This window comes from Chionomys nivalis, chromosome 5, assembly GCF_950005125.1.
Source record: "Chionomys nivalis chromosome 5, mChiNiv1.1, whole genome shotgun sequence".
Taxonomy (NCBI): Eukaryota; Metazoa; Chordata; class Mammalia; order Rodentia; family Cricetidae; genus Chionomys; species Chionomys nivalis.
The window spans coordinates 34,025,681-34,041,892 of record NC_080090.1 but is presented as its reverse complement, the minus strand read 5'-3'; the positions used below and the strand labels follow the sequence as shown (position 1 = coordinate 34,041,892).

At 39.1% G+C, this 16,212-nt stretch overlaps 1 protein-coding gene across 6 annotated transcripts in view; it reads left to right on the top strand.

The window, feature by feature from the left end:
• Window positions 1-16,212, top strand: part of Shld2 (shieldin complex subunit 2) — an 88,174-nt gene that overhangs the window by 40,262 nt on the left and 31,700 nt on the right. For 5 of the 6 annotated variants that reach the window (XM_057770764.1, XM_057770758.1, XM_057770763.1 and 2 more), the window contains 3 exons: window positions 7,268-7,338; window positions 7,814-9,322; window positions 11,646-11,753. In XM_057770764.1, coding sequence (XP_057626747.1) covers window positions 7,819-9,322; window positions 11,646-11,753 — 1,612 coding nt within the window. In that variant the 5' untranslated portion in view covers window positions 7,268-7,338; window positions 7,814-7,818. The remainder of the gene's footprint in view (window positions 1-7,267; window positions 7,339-7,813; window positions 9,323-11,645; window positions 11,754-16,212) is intronic. The other variant, XM_057770761.1, reaches the window with a different exon arrangement.

Here is a 16,212-nt window from a genome sequence, read left to right as displayed (position 1 = left end):
CGATCCATAGTCCTAGCTGTAGCCTGGATTTCCACCAATAGATGAATGGATAATGAAAATGTGTTATATACACACTGTGGAATTTTATTCAGCTATAAACAAAAGAGAAAACAGGAAATTTGTAGGAAAATGGGTAGTTCTGGCAATATCACATTGAAGGAGATGACCCAGTCTCAGATAAATACTTTTATTCTCTCTTACATACAGATCCTATTTTCTAATAGTTTATATATGTGCACACATATATAGATATACATATATGTACCTGTGTGTTAAGTGTGGGAAATGGTCAGAAATCTAGAAGGGCACCTAATAGATGGGGGAAAATAAGGTTTTAAAGGAGAGGAATGGTCAGGGTGGTAGAACACATGTGATATAAAAGTAGATGGGGACTACTAGGGCAGAAGAGACTAGTGGGGAGATGGGGGAGAGTGTGCAGGCATCAGAAGAAAGTATGAGCATGTCATAAAGAAATGCATTACTCTGTGTGCTAATTAAAAATGAACACGAGTTCTGGAAGAGGGTATACATCTTATTTGTTTTATTAGCTCTAACTCTGATGAATTTGATGGTTGGTAAGTCCATAAAAATATATATGATGGTAAAAATATAAAATTCAGTGTGTAGCTCCACAGCTTCCATTCCAGATGGCTGCTGTAACTCTATAGAAGTTCACTGAGTTTTATAGTCTTTGGGTTTGCATAATTACTGTGTGTGTTTTCTTTATCTGCAGTTTTTTAATAATAAAATTTAAAATTAAAAAATAAATAAATAAAAAGGGCTGGGATGTAGCTCAGTTGGTAAAGCATTTGCCTAGCACACGTGAAGCCCTGGGTTCCAGTATAAAACTGAGAATGCTGTTATATACCTGTCATCTCAGCACAGAGAACTAGAGGCTTGGTTGTCCTCAGCTAACCAATATATATAGGGATTTCTAGGCCAGCCTGGGCTCCATGAGACCCTGTCTCAAAAAAGAAAAAAAAAAAAAGAGAAGACTTATTACTTTCTGTAGTAATTAAAAACTATGTTTAGGGTAGCATTAAGAATGTGCCAGGTAGCCGGGCGGTGGTGGCGCACCCCTTTAATCCTAGCACTTGGGAGGCAGAGGCAGGCGGATCTCTGTGAGTTCGAGACCAGCCTGGTCTACAAGAGCTAGTCCCAGGACAGGCTCCAAAACCACAGAGAAACCCTGTCTCGAAAAACTAAAAAAAAAAAAAAAAAAAAGAATGTGCCAAGAGATTATGAATTGGCATAAGAGGGAGCCATATATGTATCAAAGCAGTAAAAAATTTCATTTTTGTTATTGCCACTATGTAAAAATATGTGTAAGAACAAAAAACTTGAAGGAAATACAACTTGTTGAACACAACTTGTTGGGTATATCACCAATTATGTATGAATGTAGTTTACTAGATTTAAGACCATAGAAGGCTAATATTAATTATTGTGTGCCATCTCACAACACCGTGAAGTTTATTCTCAATGAACAAAGAAACAATTCTCAATTGACAGAGAAGCTTAATGTTATTATGGATGTTAAGACTATAGAAATAGAATAGTAGAGTGAACCCAATATGGCTGTCACCTGACTTTAGCACTTGACAGTTTCAGAGCAGGAGGGGTTTGAATTTATCCCTGCCTCATTCCACAACTGATGCTTCAGTTACAGTCCCCTCCCTACAGTTTGTTCATTGATGTTATTGTGCAATCTTATAATTGCTTGGTGTTTTGGGGAGTAGACATGAAAAACCTTCATAATGGCTATGGCACATTGTAATTGTGAGATTTTCTGGTTATTTATGTGGTAGAAAAAGTAGTTTCTTTTAATCACATGGGGTTTGTCAGAAGCGTTTCTTTAGTTGTAGTGTGGCAGAGACAAAACCTGCTGCAGCAGTTCATCCTGTTTTATAAATCGCAGACACTTCCATCAGACTCTGACCACTGTACAGATAAAGACCGCGGTGTGTTAGTCTTTCTGACTGGTGGCCTTCTGCAGATTGAGAAACTGTGTAATTATTAACTGTGGTAATGGATATGTACTTGCTGGTTTCCCCTGGTATCATAGTGAGCTTTAACCCTCTGAGTACAGGTAAAATATAGCCTAGAGTCGTTGACACTTATCATTTACTGAGGACAGTTTGTGTGACAGTTTGTACACATGCCAGTCCTCACCACTGTCCACCCCCACTCACGTGCTCATCATTTCTGTAACTTATACTGTTTGGTAGCATTATCCTTCGGTATAATTTTAAAATTTGTGTTTTTGTGTGTTTGTGTGTGTGGACACATGCCATGGCATGCGGAGTTCAAAGGACAACTTTCGGAAGTTGGTTGCTTTTTTCCATTGTGAGGTCCAAAGATTGAATTTGGGCCGTCATCAGGCTTGCTCAGTGAGTACTTTCATCTCCTGAGCCATCTCACTGGCCATCTTATAATTACTCAGTTTTAAATAATCAAGGCTGTTTTCTAGCTAATTCTTAAAGAGTGAAAGTCCCACACTTAGGGTATTTGTTGAGACAAATAAATAAAGGTATAGTGAAATAACTGTAATATACAAATAGCCATGTGTTTTATATAATTTTGATTCATCCCAGACCTTTCTGGATCTGGAAGGTTTCTCTGAGGTATCAAAACTGTTTGTATTACTCCCGTGTGTACCACCATCTGTCCCTGCTTTGAAGGGAAGGAGGGCTTTGAATTTTGATTCTTCTGTGATTCTGTCAAATATAGTAATGCTACAGATATGATTAGGTCTGATGCTGAGGAAGGGTTAGTTCAGTGCAAGCTCATAAAACATGAGTGGGTATGTGGCAGTGAAATGAACAGGCTTGGATGCAGTTCTGTGCAGTCATGTAAAATAACAAGACAGCTCAAGAAAGAACAGAAAGGAAAAGAAAATTCAGTGGAAGAACTGGTTGGGAAAGAGCCGTGTTCTGAAACTCAGGAACAGAGTGTCTCACGGTTCGGTACTGTGAGTACTCATTTGGCAATTTGGACTTTGTTATTGTCTTATGATGATCTTTATAGAGATAGGAAGTGAGAGTCAGATTTCAAGATACTGAGAAAATGCTACGTGAGGACACAGAACGTGGGAATGTTTTACATTCTTTCTGTACATCTTAGAGACAGCCTACAGCCAGCCTGGCCCTTGGGTAAGCCAACTAAGACAGTTTTCTGGGCCCTGTGTTGGTTTGGGGAGTGGAGATGATTCCGAGCTCTACTTCACTTTTTTTTGAACATTATTAAACTTTGTAATTAATCATATTCCTAAGAGCCTATGAAAAACACAGTTAATAGGCATAATAGGCAGCTCCATTCTCATTGTGCTGACCTACACTGCCTTTTCTGTTGACATCCTGCTTTTAATTCTGTATGATCTCTCTTTGATGATCATTGCTTTATCTTTGCAATGATACTATAAGCCCCTTAAACTTCCTTATTGTTGATTTTCCAGTGCTTAGACTAATGCCTGGCAAGTAATTTTGATTATTAAATAATTTAATACGTGCCTGTCTTTTAAACCCCAAAGCAGTTGTAATTTGTGGCCTTACAGAATAAGAAGGTAGAGTGTTTGAGGAAAGGGGTGATCAGCAATTTCAAATAGCAATTGGGGAAGATTGAAACTGACCTTTGATCGGTCTACTGGAAGGTTCTTCACACTGAGGGCATTGGAGCAAAATTGTAATAGGAGACAGATTTAAGTGGAAAATGATTTAAGGAAAAATGAGGACAAAGGAGCAACACAGAACTTTTTTCTTTCCTTTAAAAGACTCAGGGCTAAAGGGAAGAAACATTGGAGAAGAATGCACACAGGTTTACCAGCAGGGAGTTTATTAGCAATGGTCTTGCTTTATGCCTTGATTCGCTGTGAGTATTTCCTCTTCCTCTAGATAGCATTTTGAAGGGTTTTGCAGTACTATTTGGGGCCTCCTTGTGGTGAATCTAATTAATGGCATATAACTTAAAAAAAACCTAATATACCAGTTATTGCACATGAAGGTTATTTTATGAAGGTTAAATGAAGGTGGGCTGTGTGATTGATACATGAATACTCAGTTCTTTGCTTTCCAGTGAATTGTAATGTGACACCCAAAATCGCTTTACCTTTCTCTTTATGGTACTTCACTATTACAGGCTATAAGTTATCTGAAAATTTTAGTCTATGTAGCTCCTAATTATTTTCTTAAACACATTTTTTTAAAAAGGGTTCATTTGTGTGTGTGTGTGTGTGTATACACACCAGAAGGTGTGGGATGCTCAGGAGGATCCCATGGAAGTAGAGTTAGCTTGTGGTGAGCCACCTGATATGGATGCTGGGAACAAAACTTGGGTTCCCTGAAAGAGTAATATGCACTCTTAACCACTGAACCATCTCTACAGACCCTTAACTGATAAACTTCAATGGCTACTGCCATTGTTCTCAACTTTCATATTAAGTATTAGCAATAGGCCTGTTGTTCTCTATTCTTGGAACATTGTATTCTGTCTGAAGGCTGTAAAAGAATGCCTGAATGACCAAATAAAAAAGAACTGGCATTATGAAAATAGTACATATTAGTCATATGTCATAAAAAATTAAACACAGAAGTATTTAAAACAATCATCTATAATCTTGGTCCCTCATGATCTATGATCTTTTTGAGAGAGAATCTAGCTTTTATAGACCCAGGCTCTGTCCTCAAACTTAGGAGGGCCCTGATGCTTTTGTCTCCAAAGTACTAGGATACAACTGTGTTTTATACACACACACACACACACACACACACACACACACCTAAGCCTTTTTGATTCTTTTTTAAAAATGTTTTTAAAGGTTTTTTTGAAACAGGGTTTCCTCTTTCCTCTGTACAACAGTCCTGGTTGTCCTGAAACTGTCTGTGTAGACCAGGCTGGCCTTGAACTCACAGAGATCTACCTGGCTCTGCCTCCCTGGTGCTGGGATTAAAGGTTTGGTTTGTGCTACTATGCCTGGCTAAGTTATATATCTTTCCTCCTTCCTTCCTCCTCCTCCTCCCTCTTTCTCTTCTTTTTCCTCTTCTTCCTCCTTCTCCTCCTCCTTCTCCTTTCCCTTTCTCTTCCTTCCTCCTTCCCTACCCTTTCCCCATTCCCCTCCCTTCTCCTTTCCCTTCTCTTCCTTTCTTTCTTTTTTTTTTTCTTTTTCTTTTTCTAGGCAGGGTTTCTTTATATAGCCTGGACTGTCCTGGAACTCACTCTATAGACCAGGCTGACCTCAAACTCAGAGATCCATCTGCCTCTGCCTCCCACGTGCTGGGATTAAAAGCATGCGCCACCACTGCCCAGCTAAGTTATATATTCTAAATGTTAGTTTTTTCATTAAAATTTGTGTGTTTAGAAGATGCATTTGTATTGACATGGGTCTCTTAGATTCAGTGAGAAACTCTGCCTCAAAAAAAAAAAAGAGTAAAGGGGTAAGTAGAGAATACTCAGTGTCTTTTCTGGCCTCTTCATGTGCTTCTGTACACACACACACACACACACACACACACACACACACACGTACGCGTGCACACGTACTTATGAGAGCTCAGCAACAATATCAGGAAAGTAGGAGAGAATAGAGACTCCATGGAATTATATTGGTAAATGTGAGAGCAATCAGTAATATGATCACCTGCTGTATGTGAGGACTGGGTAAGAGATATAAAAGTTATTTCAAAAGGGATTGTGCAGGCAGGAACAGGATGCTAGGATCCACTTGGGGATTAACGGCAGTGAATTTCAAACAAGACCACTGTTTAGGTCATCATCTCTACCCCATCCCCTAGTTTGTAGTCAGAGTACATGAGGTCAAAAGTACCTCAGGCCTTTGCCTCCACATTACTGTACTAATCAATGTTTTTCAGTGAGTAATAGGAATATATCTGTTTAATTAAAGTCAGTTATGAGCAAGTGATAAGTTGAAATGTTTCTTTACCAACCAGTAGGGTGTTTGCTCAGATTTCCTTACATCAAGTACCATAGTTTATAGAAAAAAAGTGGTTGTTTTTTGTTTGTTTCCTTTTTTGTTGTTGTTGTTTTTAGATTTTTGAGATAGAGTTTCTCTGTGTAACAGTCCTGGTTGTCCTGGAACTTGCTTTGTAGACCATGCTGGCCTTGAATTTACAGAGATCCTCTGGCCTCTGCCTCCCAAGTGCTGGGATTAAAGGCGTGTGCCACAACTGCCCAGCTAGTGAAAAAAGTTTTTAAATGATGATGAGTTTCTTTTTATGTATTACATAGTTATTACCATCAATTTGGATTTGTTTGTATTATAGAAAAGATGAAGCTGGGCATAGTGATGCATACTTATAAACCCAGAAGGTTAGGATTCAAGGACATCCTTGGATGTATAACAAGTTCAGGACCAGCCTAGACTACATAAGACCCTCCTCCACATGATGGCACATGCTTTTGATCTTGGTACTTGGGAGGCAGAAGCAGGCATATCTCTGTGAATTTGAGGCCAGCCTGGTCTACAGACTGAGTTCCAGGACAGCCAAGGCTACACAGAAACCCTATCTCGAAAAACAAACAAATGAACAAAAACAAAACAACAAACTAACTTGTTTTTTGCCTTTCAGTTTGTGCCTTCTATTGATTATGAGATTGAGTTCAGAGGAGGTTCAAAACTTAACTGAGAGAGTCTATTGAGTTAAGAAGACAGATATTTAAGGATAATATTTTACAATTAAATAAATGACTGCCCTTTAAAGCTAAGTTGTTATTTAATTGGGACAGGATTTGACAACACAAGAAATGCACATTCTAAAAATGTACTTGTTTGATGCTTAGCTTTGTGTCTCTATCTTACAATTAAAATTTAATATTAGATTTATTAGTTATTATTATTTGTATGTGTGAGTGAGTGTGTGGTATGTATGTGTGAATGTAAGTCTAGGTTGCCATGGTAGAGGTCAGAGGACAACTTTGGGAGTCACTTCTCCCTTTCCAACATGGTTTCCGAGATTGAACTCAGGTTGTCAGGCTTGCATAGTAAGCACCTTACACTGAACCAGCTTGTTGGCCCTTCTCTCAGTCTTTAACTGAAGACTGTAGGTGGAAGTTTCTATCCTGCCTGGTCCCACTGACGTTCAGTCCCAAAGAAACACAGGGGCTTATGTTAATTATAAAGTATTTGGCCTATTAGCTCGGGCTTATTATTAACTAGCTCTTATAACTTAAATTAACCTATAATTCTTCTCTGTGTTTAGCCACGTGGCTTGGTATCTCTCAGTAAGACATCTCATCTTGTTTCCTCTGCATCCAGGTGGTGACTGCATCTCTGCCTTTCTTGATATCTCTCAGTAAGACATCTCATCTTGTTTCCTCTGCATCCAGGTGATGACTATATCTCTGCCTTTCCTCTTCCCAGAATTCTCCTAGTCTGGTTGTCCTTCTTATGCTTCTTGCCTGGCTACTGGCCAACCAGCATTTTATTAAACTAATATGAGTGACAAATCTTTACAGTGTACAAGAGCATTATCCCACAGCAGAAGATTTTCTTTTGATTTTCTTTTCTTTGTTTTAAAGACAAAAGTTGCTTTGTGTAACCCTTTGGCTGTCTTAGAAGTTGCTCTGTAGACAAGGCTTGCCTTGAACTCACAGAGATCTGCCTCCCTCTGCTTCCTAAGTGCAGGGATTAAAGCTGTGTTCCACTACCAACTTTCTGATTTTTCTATAATTTCTTATTTATTGATTTTATAATTATATTGGCATAACAAACTAAATGGCATGTTTTTGATTAATAGTTTGTTTTCATCATATCAGGTAGAAGACTACTAATAAATTAATTTTGAAATTTTTATTTTATCAGAAATTATGAGTCGATCTCAAGTTCACATTTTTTGGGGTGCTCCAATTGCTCCACTGAAAATGGCAATATCACAGGGAACAACTTCCACTACCAATGCCTGGGAACAAATCCAGCTTTTGTATAAACAACAGTCTTTACATCTGAAGGCTGAAAACCAGGAGCTTGAAAATCTGAAAGACTACCAAGTCCCAGAAACGGCTGCCCTTCCAAATGTTCTTAGTAGTCACCTTTTAACAACTTGTGTGAGTAGGTGTGTGCAGGTGGAAGATGGCTTCATCTGTTCTGCTTCTGAGACTCAGAGTATGAAGTCCCAGAAGGCTCACCCCTCGGGCCGGAGTGATAGACCTGATGAGCAGATATGTGAGTTTAAGGACAGAGTTCAGCATTTACCTGAAGAAGAAAAGTATCAAAAGCTTCAGTGTGATGCTAAGAAGATTATAGATGAGCAGTCCAGAAGCCAGTCAGATCCCTGTGCTGAGGACTTTCAAGCAGATGTGTTTGCATTAGATCATAAGTGCACAGCTGGATTGGATTTGGACTGTACTGAACAGATTGACACAGGGCCAGGCGCCGTGAGAACAAAGCCTGTGCCAACTGAACATGAAGGGCAGAGTCAGGAGGTCTTTTCCTCTGACACGAAGTGTGAGTCAGAGTCTGAGGGGGCAGCTGGGACAGCCTCAGACCAGAAAATATCTACCGACACAGAGTTTCTCAGTATAATGTCTTCCAGCCAGCGTGCTCTTCTAGCTCACGGGAATAATACAGGGCAAGACTGTATAAATAAAGGGACTGTAAACATGGAGATGGAGCCTACAGGATGTCCAGAAGGAAGGCGAGCTGAAGATAATCTTGTTAAGCCCAGAGAAGATTCTGAAGAAGGATCTGAAAGTGAGCAAAGCCAGGCATATTCCCTGGAACTTTTTAGTCCTGTTTGTCCCAAATCAGAAAGCAGTCACGTTCACAGAAACCCTGGAAAAAGTCTTGAAGGTAATAGAAGCTCGCAAAATCTTTGTAGTATTGAAGAAAACCTTCCAGCAAAGGAGGTGTGCATTGAGTTGTGTAGCTCAGGGATGCTGCGCTCTCAACTAAGTGCCTTCTGCCAACGTGCCGCAACAAGAAGCCAGTCCTCTAAAGATATTTCCCACCATTCCAAAGCTCTTTCAGAAGTCCATCAAGTGTCCAAGAAGCCAAGGATGGATTCTAATACAAGAGAGTCAGCCAAAACAGTGCCCCGGAGGATCATGTCTGAATTTAAGGTCATTAAAAAGATATCACTAATAAAAAATTGTGACTCTAAAAGTCAGAAGTATAATTGCTTAGTCATGGTGCTAACCCCATGTCATGTGAAGGAAATAAGTGTAAAATCTGGACCACATTCTGGCTCTAAAGTACCATTAGCAACAGTTGTAGTAATTGATCAATCAGAAATGAAGAGGAGAGTTGTTCTGTGGAGGACTGCAGCATTTTGGGCACTTACAGTGTTTCCTGGGGACATAATTTTACTTACAGGTAAGGCCATTAAGTATAGTGGCAGCTTGCTTTGTAAAGCTGTGGTTTTTGTTTCTTGTCTCCTAGGGTTCTTTCCTTGCCATCTGCCTACACTGGGTGTGACTGACCCTTTGTAGTGTGTGTTGCTCTCCTTACTGCTTCCTGGGGCTGTATTCCCTTCTTTGGTCTGTGCTGCCTTCCCCTTCCCTGGTTGTTTCTCATAATCATCCATCATGTGATAGTTGAAGTTCTATCATAGGGCTCCTTTTTGCTATTTTATTTGTTTGTTTCAAGACAGGATTTCTCTGTAACCCTGGCTGTCCTGGAACTGTGTGTGTGTGTGTTTATTCTAAGGTGAACATGTGGTAGTTTGAATAGTTTGACTATTCTGTGTCTAAAACCCATCTGTAATGTAACTGGCTTCACAGTGAAGTCCTGTATTGGTTAGTATTTTTATCCACTTAACACAAACTAGAGTTATCACAGAAGAGGGAACTTTAGTTCAGAAAATGCCCCCATCTGATTGGCCTATAGGTAAACCTGTGGGGCATTTTGTTGATCAAGGGTTGTTGTGGAAGGACCCAGCCCTTTGTGGGTGGTGCCATTCCTGATCAGGTGGTCCTGAGTTGTATAAAAGAACAGATTGAACAAAGCATGGAGAGTAAGCTATGGAGAGCAGACCAGGAAGCAGTATTTCTCCTGGTCTCTGCTTCAGTTTCTGCCCCCAGATTTCTGTACTAAGTTTCTGCCCTGACTTCCCTCAGTGAAAACTGTAAGTTTTCTTCCCTAGGTTGCTTTTGGTCATGGTCTTCATTATAGCAGTAGGAAGCAAATATAGAAAAGTTCTCAGTAAGAAATACAACCATAAGTTGTTGAAACCGTAAGTTGAAATACAACTTCTTCTAGCAGATCATTGCAAGCAGGAAATCTGTGGTTGCCAACACCTACAGTTCCTACTCATGAGCAATGATGGTTGAATTTCACTTTCAGCTGCTGGACCTACCATAGTGTCTGTAATTCATTGGTTTTGAATCAGATACATATTGCAGAATAAACTGGAATCCAGACATCTTGTCTCTGTAGTTCAGCCATTGTCTTTTTTTGTTTGTTCTTCTTTAGCTTTAAAAATCCCTGGGTCTGGTTTTCAAATTTTTCCAGAATTGTAGAATAGCATACCACTATTGGCAAGGAAGTAGAAGATGAATGAAAAGTTGACATCATTCCCTTAACAGAACAACATATTACATATAGAAATTGGGTGCCAAGTCTATTGTAAGAGACAGTGTATTAAAAGATAAAAAAGGACTGAAAAGAGTTGTGGGCCAAACCCACCATACAGTAGCTCTTTAATGAGACAAGAGTCAACATTTAGTCCGGCTGTAAGCCCAACCAGCCAAATAAGTAGGAAAGGAGTTCCTAGCATTATTTTCTGACAAAATTCCTTATTAACTTTGAGCTTTCTAAGGAAAGATAGTTGTATCCTTTTGCTTGCCTTGCCGTTTGTCATTCTCATGCTTTTCCTTCTTTTCCAAATCAAATACTTATCTCCTCTTGATATTCTGGGCATTGGTGTTAGCTCTAGCTTCCAGAAGACTGTGATGTTGGGTACTTCTCAGTGCAGGGCAGTGCTTTTGTGGGACTTGTCACCATATGGCTAAAGGATAAATGGCCTGGTCTTGTGGTCCAGTGCAATAGTGTTGAATTCAGGTCTCCTCCAAGTTTATCCACAGTGGCACCTTTTGAACCTGAATAAACCAATTCTGTTTTGGATGGCAGCCCAATGGAAGAGTGTAGCATTTTCTTTGCTTGCCATGTGTATAGCTTTCTGGCACAAATTCTCAGTAGTGTGTGTATATTCTATATTATCTAGACTTGACTATGTTCATATGTTGTGGTTCCACCCAATAAGTTCTTCATATCCATGGTTTAGTGGTGTTGGGACTTGATTTCCTTTGGGCAGAAAAAGGGGCATGCTCCAGTATGTCTCTAATGCTGGTAGTCTGCCATTTTGTTGTGAAATCATTCCTACTGCTGCATACTGGGAGAAAGTTGTGGGGATTAGGATGGGAAAATTGAGCTCAGCTGAGGGCAGTGTGAATTCAACTTCCTCCTCTGTCTTGGACCAGGTGATTCCCGACTTGTTCATGCCTTATAGGCAAGGGTCTAGGTTCAGAGTTTAAGTTTGCTGTTTTATCATTTTCTGCTGTAAGAACTCGAGTTGCCTGGTGTATAAGATGTGTACATAATGTTTTGTCATGACTAGTTACTACTGTATGCTTGATAAGTGAACCACAGTCTAAAGGGATTCATGGTGTGATGGGATTTTGTTGTGTTCTATTTTCAGATGTCACTGTTTATGAGGATCAATGGGTTGGTGAGACAGTACTCCAATCAACATTTACCAGTCAGTTAGTAAATCTTGGAAGTTATTCACATGTCCGACCTGAAAAATGTAAGACATATTTTGAATATCCTGCATTTAGGATGCTTTTAATTCATGACTTTTGACTTTAGGATGGTACAAAACCGGTATGAACATACTTTGGGGTTTGATCTTTTCTGGACTAATGATGCTGCCAGAGGCAGAAAGCCAAGGGTCACAGTCAGCCATCTGATTATAAGGTGAGCTGCTGAGACTTCATATTGTGCTGTGTTGCTGTGTGGGGACAGATGGTAGACTAGGTATATCTAATACATTTTGGATATATCTTTGATATATGGTGGGGTCATTGGAATGTTACCTCATTATAAATCCACCGGAAGTCTGCAAGCAAATATTTTAGGAAAGTTTTGAGTAAAACTGACTTTTATGTTTTCTAAACATTTTCATGTTTTCATGAAATTGGAGCTCATTTTTATTTTTGCATTACTAAGATTGAACATAGGGCCCCACCTGATGCTAAACCTGTGATCTATCCTTAGCCTTTAAAAAAGAATTGAAAATAGAACTTTAAAAGACGATTATGGTAGGGGTAAGAGGGGGCCCCAGCCTCAGATGGCAGCTGTGTGCCTAAAAGAGAGAGAACTTGTATATTGTTGATCACATAAAGTATTGGGGCTTGTGTTTCATTTTCTTTTTAGGGAGTCTACAAAGTGGTGGGTTTTAGCATTTAATGAGTTGTCTCTGAGATATTGTCTACAGAAAAATGTAGATAGACAAAAGAAAACATTTTTCTCAGTCATTCTACAGACTTTTGAAGCTTACCTGTGTAGTATCATGCTCTGAGTCTTTGACATAATTAAAAATCCTCTGGGACTCATAGTCAGACAAAGTAGTTTGAAACCTTTTCTATCATTGCTTAGAAAAGCTGGCTTCCTTCCTGGTGACCATCGCATGCACAGTAGTCACTCCTCTCGTGCTAAATGGTGTTACGCTACGTTCACACACTGCTGTTCTTAGTCATTCTTGAATGGTGTTCCGCTACGTTCATACACTGTTGTTCTTAGTCACTTGTTGAAGAATATTTGAGTTATTTCCTGTGAGGGTTTTAAGAGTTTTTGTGTGAACCTAAATGTTCATTTCTGTGACTCAATTTCTAGGGTGTAATTGCTGGATTGTAATCCAGAAGCATACCATAGTTTTATGAGAAATTACCAAACTATTTTCCATTGTGGCTACTTTTTTTTTTTTTTTTTTGGATTTTCGAGACAGGTTTTTCTCTGTAGCTTTTGGTTCCTATCCTGAAACTAGCTCTTGTAGACCAGGCTGGCCTCAAACTCACAGAGATCCGCCTGCCTCTGCCTCCCGAGTGCTGGGATTAAAGGCGTGCGCCACCACCGCCCGGCGTGGCTACATTATTTTATAGTCTTTCCACGGACCAGGGTATAGCACACTGGTAAAGATCTTGTCTACTCTATGTAAGACTTTGTGTTTGATTTCTAGCATCTCAAAATACATAAATAAATGAATAAATAAAAAAATCATGTGGGATATCAATACTTGAAATCATATTTGGAAGCTAATGCAAAATATTATAAAGTTGAGGCTAGCCTAGGCAATGATACTTAACAAAAAAGTAAATAAAATCAGAGACTCTGGGTTGATCCCCAATACTACAAAATAAATAAAATAAAAATAGCCACTTATTAGGAACATATTACAACTTTATTGGCATATTAGATTATCTGTAAGAAAAATGATATGTGTTGTTCTGCTGCACAGGGGTGACTACAGAAAGCAGTGCACACTGGAGCAAAGCTAGAGTTAAGTACTTAAAATGTTTTTGCCGTAAAGAAACAAGAAATGTATGTAGAGATAGGTTTGTTTAACTTGATTTGAACATTTTATGATGTGTTCATACACTAAAGCATTACATGGCATCTCATTAACATGTATAATTTATGTGTTAATCAAAAAGAAATAAGTCTTGGTAAATAAAGAAAATCAAGGTGGGGATGCAGCACTGTGGTAGAGCACTGACCTAGCATGTCCCTCACCCTGGATTTGATCCCTGGCACCACAGAAAACTATACAGGATCCACACCAGCCGCAGCTTTTATAGTTTCTCTTCCCTGCCGACTTTTGCTGTCATTCTGGTTTTTAAGTTTAATCTAAGAGATGTGTACTGCAACTCATTGAGGAGTTGTCCCAAGTGGCTCAAGACAGTGCTAATATATAAAACATAATTAAAGAGATGGGTGATCTGATTACTGTGCTTCATAGATTAGTTTTGTATGTAAATAAGGTCGTATAGAACATGCTTCACCCAGAGATATTAACTCTATAGTAGACTGTCAAAAACCCAGTGACTTCCATCAAGTAGGAGTGTAACATCCACGCTTACCAAAGTGTTAGGAAACTGTAATTCTTTAGGTAATCACAACAAAAACGGGCCTCCCTTTTTTGAGTTTTGAAACTTTTAAAACAAATTTTGGATTTCAAGGATTGATACAAAATTTTATAGAAGTAATAACCATAATATGTATTTGAAACACAAAAGGTATATTTAAAGCAGCTAACAGACAAATATTTCTTAGTCAAACACTTCTACCAATAAGAATGAAAGAATAGAAATAAAATTCCAATCTCAGAAAGTTTACAAAACAACTAAGTAAGTTATAGAAACCCAAAAGTATAAAATCATAATATAAATAGAAATTAATAAGAATGAGAATTATAAAACAATATAATAAGCCTGAGTCCACTGTTTTAAAGTAGATATTCAGTTACTAATTTGATCAAGAAAAAATAAAGTATAAATATTCAAACTAAATGTTAAGGCAGAAATTACCAGTTTGAAACAATCAAAACTAAAAAAGGCTTTTGGGAATTCTGGCTATATAAAGTTTTAGGGAAAGACAGTAGTTAAACTTGACTGCATTAGAGGTTCAAATTTAGACACACCAGCTATTAGATACGAAATAGTGAACCTCTGGTCCTTTTGCCTGCATCTTTCACCTATGTCACATATGCCATACCAGGTTTTAAATGGTCCTGGGGATTGAACCAGGGGCCTGGGAACTCTGGAGAAGCATCTGTCAGCACAGCTATATTCCCAGCCTGCTAATATCTAATTTAAAGAAGAAGAAAAAAAGGTTCTCACAGCACTTTTACAGGATTAGGAGGAGATAAAGATGTTCATATGTGAAAGTATTCATCTTTTTTGTTTGTTTGTTTTTCGAGACAGGGTTTCTCTGAAGCTTTGGAGCCTGTCCTGGAACTAGCTCTTGTAGCACAGCCTGGCCTCGAACTCACAGAGATCCGCCTGCCTCTGCCTCCCAAGTGCTGGGATTAAAGGTGTGCGCTGCCACCACCTCCGGGCTGAAAGTATTCATTTTACACTAGAGTTTCTATTCAGTGCAGTTAAGTCTCTTCATACACGCTCTGATGTAACATGCCTGGAAATTTCTCAGAAAAGAAAAGACTAATTCAAATAGTAAAAGAATTCCATGTGGTAGAAAAATATTAAATTAATTAAAAAAAAAACCAGTCTATTTACACATGCTCCGATATAGCTGGAATGAAAGATAAATTTAATTCAAATAATAAAAGAATTTATGTTGTAGCAGGATCAACCAAGAACCAGGCATGGTCCATAATCATAGCACTTGTGAGTGAGAGGAAGGAGAGTTAGGACTTCATTTTCATCTGTGTAATAAGTTTGAGACCCACTTATACTATATAAGGCAATATCTAAAACAAACAAAAAGCAACAACAGACAAAAATGAAACCCAAACTAAAATTAACAGACTTCATCTTACACACAATCAAATAACAACAACATAGAAGGAAAAATCATTGACAAGCAGAAAGACCCGAATTTATATGCAGCAGCCGCATGAAAAGTCTGGTGTAGAGAGTAAGAGATGGCTCGGTCGTTAAGAGTGCACTGCTCTTGGGGGAGCCTGAGTCTGGTTCCCAGCACCTGTGTCAGGCTGCTTACAACCACCTGTCGTTCCATCTCCAGTGGATCTGATGCCTCTGGCCTCTCAGGTCCCTGTACTCAGGTGCGCATTCTCCTCCTCCCTATATCCACAAACTTAAATACATGTCAAAAAAAAAAAAAAAAAAAGATGGGTTTCATGGCATACTTCTGTAATACCCAGACTGGGGAGATGGAGACAAGAAGAGTCACCAGGGCTCTCTGACCAGCCAGTCTCAAAACCGAATGTGGAAGCCTTATGGTGGTGGCACACACCTTTAATCCCAGCACTCGGGAGGCAGAGGCAGGCAGATCTCTGTGAGTTTGAGGCCAGCCTGGTCTATAGAGTAAGTTTTAGGACAACTAGGGCCTTACAGAGAACTCTCTGTCTCAAAAAAACCCCGAAAAACCCAATGTGGAGAGCAATACAAGACTGGTGTTGATCCCTGGCCTCTAAATGCACACACACACACACACACACACACATGTTTATGTACTGCATACATACCAACATGTGTGGGTGCATGCCCTCTCTCTGTCTCTGTTTT